A 13,516-nucleotide genomic window follows, 5' to 3' on the forward strand; every position below is an offset into this window, starting at 1 on the left:
TGTCCTCCCCGAGACCCCTCTGCAAGGGGATCTCCAGTGGCCTACTGATGGGCTTTGGGTCTGAAGGGAGGATTCTTGCCGTAGATGACGGCATAGCCAACTTGTGTGCCCGCCTGTTCAGGGGCAGCCCGCTATTTTGACCCCTGCAGCCAACATTTAACTAAGGCCCCCGTGGCCTGTGTGAGGCTAGCCACTTCCCAGAGCCTCCACCTCTCCCCATGCCCACTACCACACAGCCCAGGCTCTGGGCCCAGGGGGACCCCTAGAATCCGGGAGGCAGGTCTGCAGTAGGGTAGCACACATGCGTTCCAGAGTCGGCAGGAAGAGCCCATGCTCCTTGCTGCCCAGAAGCAATCTCTGTACTGGTCTTTGGGTGTCCTGGGCTTGTTTACCCTAAGACGACCCACCCCCAACCCAGAATCTCACTTAGATGTTTAATTCCACCCCCCAACCCGCACCCAAGTTGAAGAGAGCGGCCTTTCAAGGCCCTGGTAATTGCTTCTGCTTGTTCATTCACTTGGGAAATCATCCGTGGGATTTTGTCATTTTAAGACCGGAGCGTGTTCCATTTCAACTCCCCATTTCCCACCTCTCCCAGGCTCTGAGTGGGAATATGCAGAAATTTTAGTGAGCTGCTCTTATTCCTAACACATGGGGAATGGATTCATGGTAACCCCAACCAGATGTGTCCACTACAAGCTGCTGGTGCTGCCAATCTGGCCCACCGCCTTGCCCATCTTGCTCCCTCAGACCCTGGCCTATGGGGACATGAACCACGAGTGGATCGGCAACGAGTGGCTGCCGAGCCTGGGGCTCCCGCAGTACCGCAGCTACTTCATGGAGTGCCTGGTAGATGCCCGCATGCTGGACCACCTCACCAAGAAGGACCTGCGGGTGCACCTGAAGATGGTGGACAGCTTCCACCGGTGAGTGCGGCAGGAACCCAGGCCCTCCTCCGTCCTTTCTGTGGCCTGTTCTGCATGCCCAGAGTCTCCCTGGTTGAATCCTTGTCTTGTCCTCTAGTTTGAGGGTGTAACCTGCCTCCCCTCTAAGCTCTAAGATACCCAAAGTTGTTTCCCTCCTAGGTCTGAGGTTCTTGTCTTTGGGCTTGGTGAGTCTGCATTTGGACTTGTGTACATTGACCCCAAGAAGATTCTAGCCCAACCCAACATCTAATCCAAAACATCCCTGCTGCCGAGTCACTTCTGACTCATAGCAGACCTCTCTGGGGTGGTAAAGACAGTGAATCTCTACTGGAGCAGACAGCCTCATCTTTCTCCTGCAGAGCAGCTGGTAGATTTGAACCACTGACCTTGCAAATTGGCAGCCAATAGCTGGGAAAGCACTGAAAATCCTGTGGAGCAGTTCTACTCTGATGCACGCGGGGTGGCTGTGAGCTGGCCCCAACTCTATGGCACCAGGTTTGGCAGTTCCCTTTGAGCTGAGGAGAGAGGTCTTTATGGCCCTTCCTCCAGCACCCAGGGTCTGAGCCTCGGTGTTGGAAGGCAGCTGTGCTTACCACTGTAGCACCAATGCTGACCGAGCCTCGGTTTCGAACCTATACCCTTTTGTGTAGGATGCCATCCCATCTTCGCCGCCTGCACTTTGCTGAAGAGATCTGTTTGAAAGAGACAGTGACCGAGGGCCCAAACTGACACCGGGGGCAGGGCTTGGCCCATAGATGTGTGTTTTGTTTGGCCTGCCCAGTGTTTTAAGAAGTATGAATGTGGTTGCCAGAATTCCAACTTCAAAATCCGGAGATTTTACATCACGTTCTAGATTTCTGGCTTCTCTGGAAAAATGGAACGTGCCACCAGCCCATGTCAGCATGGAAGCAGACAGCTGGGGCTGGGTGCACTCTGAAGACAGAGCAGGCACACCCAGACCCCCCCTTTTCTCTTGTGCCCCTCCACGCCCTACTACATTACTAGGGTATGCTACCTGCTTGGCCTTTGTCATTAGTTGGCATTGAACTGGATAGCAAGCTGGGTGGTAGTGGTGCCAGGAGTTGACACGTCTTAGGAAGCCCTTCTTAATACCCCACTGCAAATCTATAGGATGTTGTTGGAGCCATATCATTTGCTTTGAGGGAAAAGTAGGACAAGAAGTGAGGCTGGGGGATTGTGGCTTTTCGAGGCTCCCTCCGGGCTCTGTAGATGCCACAGACACTGCCAACTGGACGGGTTGGTGGTGTTGGCTGCCACCACGCCAGCCTCAGGCCCGCTCCATGCATCATGGAAGGAAACACTGGCCCCATGCCATCCCAGGATCGATGGTAGGTCGAACCGCTGCCATCCAGAGGGGTTTCACTGGCTGACTGGTCAGAAGTACATCGCCAGACTTTTCTTCCCAGTCTATCTGAGTCTGGAAGCTCCACTGAAACCTCGTCAGCCGCCATAGCCACTCTCAAACCTCCACTGACCATGAGTGACGGCTGGGAATCAAACCAGGGGCTCCACCTGGAACCACAGAGGCCCCACAGGGATCTAGTTACTTTCCTTATTTTATGGATAAGGAAACTGAGGCATAGGAAGACCTGCCCAAGGTTTCACGGGGACGACGGCAACATGAGGCTGGAACACAGGCTTCCTGACTCCCAAGTTCAATGCTCCTACCTCGGAGCCCAGCTGCCTGCCTTGGAGCCGAGCCTGCCTGGCCCCATGCACAAGGGCTGACTTGTGAGGGAAGCCTGCCTCCTCCCCTCCACACCGTCCCTCCGTGACCACTGGGCTGAAAGGGAGTCTTTTGTCTGTACAACAGCCTGCCAGACCAGCTGCACCTGTCCCTTCCCAGTGATTGATGGACAGGACACAAGGGCCGTTTGCCCATCAGAGCGGGGATGTGCCTGGCCTGATGGAGGTCAGTCAGCCCAGTCCCATCTCGCAAGTCCGTTAGCCACCTACAGGATGGAAGAGAACCGCTTTGTGGGGTTTGTGAGGCTCTAACTCCCTTCGGGAAGCAGGCAGCCAACTCTTTCTCCTGAGGAGCAAGCGATGAGTTTGAACTGCTGATTTGCCAGAAGCCCAATAATTACCCCTCAGGGCCACCAGTACCCCTTCAGGCCCACATAGGACCATGGACACCCTCCTTGAGACCACTGCCCGCTCTCCGGGAGGGAATCCTGGGCCCCAGAATCCCAAGACATCAGCCTTAAAATCATGAGCACTGCAGGGCTTCTAAACCATTTTAATTTTATTGATTATAAGTATCATCTGATGTCTCTAGAAATTCTATTAAAACCCTTTTTTTTATGGGGAAGGGACTTTTTTTTAAACTCTCATTTTATAGACGGGGGAAACCAGTCCATAGAGGCTATTAGAGTTCCACCCAGCCACCCCGCCCAGGTGCCTGTGGAAAGAGGCGACACCCCTACCTCTTGCCAAGCAGTTGCGAGTTCTCTCCTCAGAGCGTAATGCGCTGCTGTGCAGGAGTGTTTTGGTTTGGCACATACGACTATCAGAAACTCATCCTCACGGTGGCGCCGTTTACATCGTGCCTGTGGTGTGGCCCCGGGGGTGGGGGTGGGGGTGAGGGTGCTGTGGGTTAGCACCAGGCTGTTCACTGCAAGGTCAGCATTTCGAACCCACTAGCCACTCTGTGGGAGGAAGACGAGGCGGTTTGCCCCTGTAAAGATGTACAGACAGAAACCCTAGGGAGCAGTTCCAGTCTGCCCTACAGGGTCTCCATGGATCCGAATCACGTGATGGCAGTAGGTTTGGGTTTTGGGGTTTGATGTTCCAGAAGCAGGGCTAACCCCCTCCAGTCATCATCAGCTTGAATCCTCACAACAGCCCTGCAAGAGAGGCATGGACTTCCCTCCAACTCCTAAGGGGAAACTGAGGCTGGGTGAGGCTAAGTGCTACACAGCCAGTCGGAGGCAGGACTGGCATGCACACTGAGGTCGAGCTGACCTGAAGGCTGCACAGTCTTACTGTGTGGTGAGTCTCAGTCTCTTCGTAGTGCTGTGACAGGGGTCTATACCACAGGGGCCAGCCCTGAAGACCAGGAGCCTGGGGGTCTTGAGTTCAGGGCACTAACTAGGGGACCGCTTTCCCTCTTGGCCCAGGGGAAGACCTTGTCTCTTTCCGCTTCTGTAGCCCGCATGCTCCTCGCTTCCTGGTAACCTCCACGGGCACCGAGCTCCCTGTGTTTGCTCATTTCTGTGGCTGTGCTTCTCTTGCTCAGGAGCGGCTAGCTTTAGACCTACTGTGCTGGCCTGACCCCTGACCCCTTAGCATCAGCGAAAACGCTAGGCCCAAACAGGATCAGCCCCCCAGGTGGAGGCCTAGGATCCTATACATTATGGGGGGAGGGGATGCAACTCATTGCCCTTCGCAGCAGCTTTAAGGGTCAGGGGAACAGATAGAGCAATGACAGAAGGTGAGATGGAAACTAGACAGAGGGCATTTCTATTCAGGGGGGGGGGCTGGAGGGTGGGATAGGGTGCTCATGTCCCCTCAGAGCGCACTGAGGCTTAAACTAGTGGCTTGAACCACGAGTAGGTAGCTTGAACCAGAAGAGGGTCCTCGAAGCTGTGGCCCTAGGCTCCAAGGAAGGGTAGGTTCTAGGCAGGGGGGCTGTGTGGGCTGAGCTGAGGTGAGAGAAGAAGGCCACCCATCTGCCGACTCTTATCTCAGAAAGCCTCAATTGGCATTGGGGGACCTCTGGGTTTTTGGTTTGTTTTTTTTCACTTTATTGAGGACAAACCCCAGAGAGACAGAATGAGACGGTTCAAGTGAAGGAAGGGCACTGAATTGGGAGCTGCCCTAAGATGCGGTGAGCTGTGAGTTCCGGTCCCTGGATGTGTGCTCAGCACAGCTCAGAGACTGCTCAGCATGAAGTTGCACAGGGGACCCCGCATCAGGCGGGGGCTCGGGCTGGATGACCTGCTGTGGGACGAAGGGAGAGGGTTCCCCACAAATTATCACAGTCCGGTAGGCGCAATTGTACACAATAATAAGTAAAGATTATAGTAAAGCCATAGAGAGCATGAGTGGTAGAAGAGTCAAGTAATGGAGTCAGACACAATTCATGATAGCATGCTCACCTCAGCCCCGCTTGGTGGTCCACGTGGGGGGAGCCCACCCGGCCACGAGAGCAGGAGGGAGCCTCAGGGACTGAGAACCGGGGAGAGCCTCCAGGCCCGAGGACCGGGGAGAGCTCTTTCTTTATTGCTAACCCAGCATTATCTCTTTAGGGGGACATCATTACAGGTAACCACACGTCACAGGAAGGGGCAGTACAATAGGCATACACATTGTAGGAAGTGGATCTATGATAGGCATAAGCATAACAGGAAGGTGATGAGCTATGGATGTGCCCATAGGAATGGGAAGGTCTAGGGGTATACATCTGACAAGATGGGCAGACCCTAGATTCATGATGGCAGCCTAAGCTTGGTCATCCTTGGGCGGGTTTGACCTCTCTGGTGTCTCCTACAAGGAAACAGACAAGTACTATCTTTATCAGAAGGGAGTGGGCCCTACTTGTTGTGGAATAAACAGTGGTGTCTGCTCGGTCTAGACGGCTGATAGCTCTTAGGGAGAATGACCACTAATCCACCCCTGATGACCTCCAAGTGTATAGTCATTCTCAAGCAGCTAAGGCTGGCATATATTTGGGGGAGAAAACTTGGGAGAAATCCTTCTGTTTCCCACAACCTGCTAGGTCCTCTGGAGCCCAGGCTCTGTGGTTCTCAGCCTGCCTACTTACGATTTACTGAGGACTTACCGTGTGCCTGGCTTGCCCAGATACTTTTAGGATCTCTCACAGAGGATGTTGTTTAATTCATTTAACATTATGGAGTGCCTACCTACGACAGGGGCACTACAGCCCCGAGACTATGCCAGGGGTTTGAGAGACAGCAATGAACAAAATACACCCGTCTCCGTATGAGAGCTCATATTCTGTGAGAGACAGGCAAAGAACAAGAGACGTCGCATATGTGTGTATACATATATGGAGGTGTGGAGTCCCTGGGTGGTACAGATGGTTAATGTGCTTGGCTGTTAACATGAAGGTTGGAAGTTTAAGTTGACCCAGAGGAAACTTGGAAGAAAACTTTAAACCAACCATTGAAAACCTTGTGGGACCCCATTCTGCAATGACACACATGGGCTAGAGTCGACTAGACAGCAACTGGAATATACATGTCCATGTACACATACACATACATCTACATAGTATACACACATACATATACACATACATGCATAGACATATGAATAATGCTGGAGGGAATTGAAGACTTTTATTAACTTCTCCATCTGAAATTGATCAGACATGTAATCAAGATGCCGCCACAGTTACTGGTGATTGGATGCAAATGTTGGAAATGGAGAGGGATTGTAGTTGGAAAATGGGGCGTTGGTGATGGAAACGATGCTAGAGACCGCATGATAGAATTTTGCAAGGCTGATGGCTTACTCATTGCACGTGCATTTTTCCAACTACATGTGCCTATACACATGAATCTCCCAGGATGGAATTCATAGGAATAGAATAATTGTTCTATTTCCGTGCAAAGAGATGATGGAGAAAAACTCATTACCATCACTTGTACCATCAGTTATTCATGTGGAAGTTCACGTTGAAACCCAACAAAATGAAAACAAGCCCAAAGAGGGCCAAAGTAGGACCTTGGGTATGTCTCACCTGAGCTTAGATACTGTTTCAGGAACAGGCTGACTGGCGAGATGACTTGTGGGAGGACATCAAGGACATTGTCTACAGACTATCAAAGGTCATTAAAAAAGACAGGCAGGAGAGAAAAGGCCAACACAGATGTCAGAAGAGCATTTCAAACTCGCTCTTGAGTGTAAAGTCACTAAAGCAAATGGAAGAAACGATGACGTCACAGAGGCGACCAGGAGATGTCGAAGGGCAGCTCGAGAAGACCAAGTATGATGAGCACGTGTGCCGAGACCCAGAGCCAGAAAACCACACGGAAGTGCGTGCTCGGCTCCCACAGGCTGAACGAATGAAAGGACAACGTCCAGGCCTCCAGTGGCAACAGCAGAGGGTTTTAGTGGTGGCTGGAAAGAGGAAGACCACCAGGGAGAGGGTTTGGCAGTGACCCCGCAGTGGGCCACACCATCAGGAGGACGGCGGGAACCGGGCCGTTTCATTGTGCTGTTCGCAGTGCGACGTGCACCTGACAGCAGCAGCAGCAGCCTGAGCAAACTCTTGAGCCGTGCAGGGAGCATCAGAAGAAAATGGGCTCACTCACCGGAACCCTGGGCGATGGAAAATGGGGTGTGTTATGAAAAAGTAGAATAAAAATGCTACCCTCATTTGGGCAGGAATTAGCTGTGAGCATGAACCAGCTTGGTTCAATGAGCAAATCTCCCTACTGCTTTTTTTCTTTTTTAATTATTATATTCCATTTCTTCTACTACACACATTTTGCATACGACTCTTTCAAAGTGTTGACTTGATTCGGATCATCCTTTTGATTAATCAACGATTGTGTTTGTGCTGACATAAGTGTATGAATAATTTTTTTTAAAGAAAGAAAATGAAAGGAATGCACAGAGCCATGGTACCCAAAAGAGTCGGGCGATGTGCATCCTTTCCAGGAGGGAGCAAAGGATCGTGAACCTGTGGCAGTAAAGGGAACCGTCTCTGCCGCACTGAAGGCCTTGGCGAAGTCTGCAGGAAGACAGACGACAAATTGGAAAGTTTCAGCCAGTACAGATGTGGGGCTGGAAGGTGCCCACTCATTGATGCCAAGAAATTTGGAAGACAGCTACCTGGCCAACTGACTGGAAGAGAGCCATTCTAAAGAGAGGTGATCCAGCGGAATGTGGAAATGACTAAACAATATCATCAGTCTCACATGCCAGCACATTTTTGCTGAAGAGAATGGAAAACCAATTGCAGCCGTACATGGACAGGGACATTCCAGAAACTCATGTGGGATTCAGAAGAGCATGTGCGGAATGAACAGTTCCACTGTGGACGTCAGATGGATTTTGACTGGAAGCAGAGAGTACTAACAAGATGTTACTTGTGTCTTATGGACTGTACAAAGGAATTTGACTATGTGGATCATAACATACTATAGCCACCGCTGCAAAATAGAGGAGAATTCCAGAACATTTAAGGGCACTCTTATGGAACCTGTAGGTAGATCAAGACGCAATTCTTTGAGGGAAGGTGGGAGAGGGAGGGGGAAAAAAATGAGCTGATACCAAGGGCTCAAGTAGAAAACGTTTTGAAAATGATGATAGCAGCAAATGTACAGATGTGCTTGACACAATGGATGGATGGACGGATAGTGGTAAGAGCCCCCAGTAAAATGATTAAAAAAACAAACACAAAAAGAAGCAATTCTTCAAGCAGAACAAGGGCTCCTATGTGGCTTGGCATTGGGGAGGGTGTGTACCAGGGATGCATCCTTTCACCAAACGTACTCAGTCTGCATGATCCAGGCCTCTGGGAAGCAGGACTCTGAAGAAGACATCAGGGCTAGAGGAAGATTCGTGAACAACGTGAGGTTAAAGACGCCATTCACATCACGCAGACGTACAACGTCGCTTGCTGAAAGCAAGGAGGACTTTGAAACACTCGCTGATGACGGTCAGATGATGGCCTTCCGTATGGGTCCCACCTCAACATCAAGAAACAATAACAGTCACAACTGCTCCCACAAGCAGCATCGTGATCAATGGAGAAAAGTCTAAAGTTGTCAAGGATTTTCTTTTACTCGGGTCTGCAATGAATGGCATGGAAGTAGCAGTCAAAAATCAGCTTATTGCAGTAGATAAGCCTGTTGCGAAAGATCTCCTCCAAGTGTCGAAAGGCAAAGATGTCCCTTTGGGGATTAAGGTAGGCCTCATCCAAGCCATAGTATTGTTTAGTTACCTCATAGGTATGCAAAAGCTGGACAATGACCAAGGACGACTGAGCAAGACTCGATGCCTTAGGACTTTAGTCTTGACAAAGAACATGAAAAATACGTGGACGGCGGTAAGCGTGAACCAGTCTGTCTTGGAAGAGGTTTAGCCAGAATGCTCCGTGGAAGTGAGGTTGGTGATGCCATCTCAGGAGGCACAAATGCCTGGAGAAGCACAGCACCCTCAGTGAAGGAGAGGGCCAGTGACGGAGAGGAAGACCCTCCCCAAGACGGGCTGGCGGGGTGACTGCACAAGTGAGCTTACACGTGGGGACAATGAGGAGGATGACCCAGGATCAGGCGGATGCGTTGAAACCGAGGCAGCCGGCCCTGGTAGGAACAGTGAAGGCGCTTGGGAGTATGGAATTAGGGAGAGTGATGTTTGTTTCTAGCTCAAATCAGATGGACAAGGTGACCTTTGAGCAAAGATTTAAAGGGCCATGCAGCAAACTGGGGGAGGAATGCTCTAGGCTGAGAGAACAGGCAGTGCCAAGGCCCCACGCATGGGTGTCGAGCATATGCCCAGGTGCGGGGACACTGGGGATGCAGCAGACACGGGGAGAGTGGTCCAAGGGAGGGTAGACAGAGAAGGAGGCAGATCAGGGAGCACCTTGAAGGCCATTGTGAGGGCTCTGAGTGAAATGGGGGTACAATTTGACTTGCAGGACATAAGGGTCTTTGTTTCAGCTCCAAGCACAGGGTCGGAGGGGAGGGGGCATGTCAATGTCATTCAACCTCCTGTCAGTCCCTCTAGCAAGGAAGTGGCCCTGGGATGATGGGTCTAAGGCAGGGGTCCTCAAATGTTTTAAACAGGGGGCCAGTTCACTGTACCTCAAACCCATTGGAGGGCCAGACTATAGTTAAAAAAAAAACTATGAACAAATTCCTATGCACACTGCACAGATCTTGTTTTGTAGTAAAAAACAAATGGGGCAAAAACGCCTGGCGGGCCGGATAAATGTCCTTAGCGGGCCGCATGTGGCCCGCGGGTCGTAGTTTGAGGACGCCTGGTCTAAGGCACCGGCTGGGAAAAGAAGGCGCCTGAATGCCTGCGGGTGCTCATTTACTGGAAAAATAGCCTGAACATGCTGTGGCCAGATCTGGGTGTGCCGGGACGGGTGTGGTGGGAATGGGGCCCCCCAAGGCTGGGGCTCAGGGTACCGTGTGCCCACAGCACCAGTCTTCAGTACGGCATCATGTGTCTGAAGAGGCTGAACTATGACCGCAAGGAGCTGGAGAAGAGGCGGGAGGAGAGCCAGCACGAGATCAGGGGTAAGGCTCCAGCTCGGGCTCAGCGGGGCCTCCTGGGAAGGGCATGGGAGTAGGACCTGCCCCGGGACCCTTGGGGGGGGGGGGTCAAGCAGAGAAAGCGTTCTGTGCCTCGGAAAGCTCCAGCTCAGAGAGGAAAGATTGGCCTCTCAGAGCCCTAAGGAACTCTGGTCTAATGGGGGGAGAAGGGGGCAACAGCCATGCCCAAAGGCAGCTGCCATTTGACGGAGAAGAAACAGCCCCTGGCCAGGTGGCTGTAACACCCGTGCCCTCCTCCACACCAGACAGTGGGCACGACTGGACAAAGGCCCATTCCAGCCTGGCAGCAGGGGGATGCCCTGTGCCCTGGCTTTGCGGTGCAGCTGAGGTCAGGCTGGCAGGGATGGAACGAGGTGGGTGGAGATGGTTCTCCAGCGCCCAGTTGCCCTGGTGGGCAGAAACGTGTGGGAACTAGAGAGCAGGGGGAAGTGGGGCTCTGCGTCTGGGTAGCACCATTTCTCTGTCCTTAGAGGGGCCTCGGCCAACCTGTTGCTTTGCCCTTTTTCTTCCCCCACCCTCCAGATGTGCTGGTCTGGACTAACGACCAGGTGGTTCACTGGGTCCAGTCCATCGGGCTGCGGGACTATGCGGGGAACCTGCACGAGAGTGGTGTGCACGGTGCCCTGCTGGCCCTCGACGAGAACTTCGACCACAACACGCTGGCGCTGGTCCTCCAGATCCCCACACAGAACACTCAGGTGGGTCACCTCGTCACCCGTCACGTCAGTCAGGCGCTCTCTCCTGCCTTTTCCTGGCCCTCCAGGCGCAGGGGTTTGTAGAGGCCTTCTGGGGTCTGTGCCCAAGGGGGGCGGGGATCACAATGTCCTCAGACCTCCATAGGATGTCCCCTGTGCCCAGCCATGCTCCAAGGAACGTGAGCCCTAACCCCAGGGGCACGCCTTGCCCCTAGTGTGCATCTACAGTGTTTGTCCCATGCTGCAGTAGCACCCATCTCCTCCCCACCCACCTTGGCAGCTCAGTGCCTTCTGAGGTTTCCCCAGAGAACTAGTCCTGGGGCCAGTGGGAATCAGTGAGCCCCCGTTGCCTTTGTCTCCCCCGCTCCAGGGGTCCTGAGTAGACCAAGGAGCAGCCTCCCTTGGGCCTCTCCACTCCAAGGCTTTGTCTCCCTGTCAGCAGCTCCCAAGATTAGACATCGCCTTCAATTATACTCATAATTATTGTAGAGCTGTCCTCCGAGAATACATCTCAGTTCTCTGGGACCTTTTTATATTTTTGGCCTTTCTGACTTCCGGTGGGTAATGGATTCCAGAAGTGTACTACCTATTGTGTCAAGTACTTCCTGATTTTATTTGTCCCGGCTCCCTGGGGGAACTGGCTAGTGCTAATTCTGTAGGGAGATTGGCATGTGACCGCTTCTCACCTTTTGTGATTCCGGAAGTGCGCCGTGCCGCCTCTGCGCCCCGCTTTGGTCTCCGCAGACAGTGCTCTTAATTCCTTCAGCCTCTCCTCGTCGAGACTGGCCCGCATCCTCTGATCACGTTAGCTGCCCTTGTCTGGCCTGTTTGCAGCTGTCAGGTCTCTTGAAATGCAGCCACCGAACTGCCCGGGCTATTCTGGGAGCAGATGCCTTCTGCCTCGTGTGAGGGCAGAGCTGTGCTGTCTGAGTTGCTGGGGCCTGTGCCTTGGCTTGTGTGTGTGTGTGTGTGTGTGTGTGTGTGTGTGTGTGAGAGAGAGAGAGAGACAGCAGCCCATGGGGCAGTGTGTCCCCTCTGCAGTGACCTTCCTTCACTTCATAGCCTACATCCCCTCATTCTCTAAGGACGATTCCCCCCAGGTGCAGTTTTCCTTCACTTGCCCACACCGAACCTCCTCTGCGGCCTTGCTACCTACGCACAGCTGTGTGCGGTGTTTCTGAAGTTCAGACCTGTCATCGTTGCCTCCCCTCACCCAGAGGAGCAGCGTCATTTGGATACCTCTCAGGTGGCTTGTAAAAAAAATGTGGTAACATGTTCCTATGACGGATAAAAGCCTGTCTCTCGGGAGCCCTGTGGTTCCTCGCCTCTGCCCAGAATGGGGCTTGGTTTTGATTTCCGGCCTCTAAATGCATTTATTTTTGTGGATAGCAGTGAATCTCAGCACCGGCAGGGACACCTCTCGCTTGCTTTCTATCCTTTTTAATTCCCCTGACTCATTCGTTTTCCTAGCTGTTGGGGAAAGAGGCATCTGACCTAGTATGCAATACTGTGTTGAAGAAGGTTAAAAATATCTCTGGGCAGTTTTAAAAATGTTTGTGTTTCCAGCCTTTCCCCAAACTCCAAAGGAGCTCAACACTTGGGAAGCAGAGAGGTCTCCGGGTGCTACCCAACTCAGGAGCCGTCCATCTATCCCTGACTGCAGTTTCCCAAATTTAAGCATAGAACAGTATCACCTCTATTTATTTAATCCACATAAGTCCGGTTCTGGTTCTCCTCGGTCTACGGGTTCCCTAACCCTGCCCCCAGAAAGGTGTGTCTCAGTTATGCAGTGCTGCTGAGACAGAAATACCTTGGTGGATGGCTTTAGCAAACAGAAACATATCCTCCCACAGTTTAAGAGGCTAGAAGTTCGAATTCAGGCTGCTGACTCTAGGGAGCAGGCTTTTTCCCTGTTGGTGCTGACATGACATGCGTTTTAGGGGGACAAAGATAGCCTGTCATGGATTGAATGGCATCTCTACAATAGTGTCAGTGTGGCTGGGCCATTGGTTTGTGATGGTGCTTCATCTTGCTTTCCACGTCGATGGGCCTGACGGTCCTTGAGGATCTCCGTGAGTCTTGGTACCAGCCCTCTCCTGAGCCTCAGGGGTTCTCGGTGTAGGGACTGGGTACAACGGAGGTGCTGTGCTCTTGACCTTTCTGTCTCCGTTGAGTCAAGCCGCTCACTCCTGCTTGAGTCTCTCTCCCATTATCTCCTACAACGTAAAATGTGATACAGGCCTAAGACCAGGGAAACCCCCCTTTTGCGGATCAGAGCTGCGGCCTGAGTATCTCACCCCAACTCCTTTACAACCGATAGACTGGTCCCAACAGATTGCTCGTGGGGAGGGAAGCGCCTGGTTACATAGCTGCCAAACCATTATGTGGTCCAGCCAAACGGACAATATTTGTGGGGATACAACTCAATCCATGACAGCCATGACCAAGACTCATGCCACTGCTGCATGCAAAACACTTTCACCCGTCTTATCATCCCGAAACTCATCAATCAACTGTGAATGTCCATATTTCATCCTGGGACAAAATGCCTCTTCAGCTGTGAATCTACAATACCACTTATCTTCCCAAGTGCAATGGGGGAACTGGCACAAGGTGG

General features: G+C 52.3%; 1 protein-coding gene across 1 annotated transcript in view; it reads left to right on the plus strand.

Annotated features, from left to right (window-relative positions):
• PPFIA4 (PTPRF interacting protein alpha 4) overlaps positions 1-13,516 on the plus strand; it is a gene marked incomplete at its 3' end in the record, with an annotated part of 64,002 nt that overhangs the window by 46,193 nt on the left and 4,293 nt on the right. Inside the window, exons 19-21 of the mRNA XM_045298180.1 lie at positions 751-926; positions 10,071-10,168; positions 10,727-10,902. Of these exons, the coding sequence (XP_045154115.1) occupies positions 751-926; positions 10,071-10,168; positions 10,727-10,902 (450 nt within the window). The remainder of the gene's footprint in view (positions 1-750; positions 927-10,070; positions 10,169-10,726; positions 10,903-13,516) is intronic.

Source organism: Echinops telfairi, unplaced genomic scaffold (genome assembly GCF_000313985.2).
Source record: "Echinops telfairi isolate 266 unplaced genomic scaffold, ASM31398v2 ScPeMD7_7424;HRSCAF=8462, whole genome shotgun sequence".
In the NCBI taxonomy this organism is placed as follows: Eukaryota; Metazoa; Chordata; class Mammalia; order Afrosoricida; family Tenrecidae; genus Echinops; species Echinops telfairi.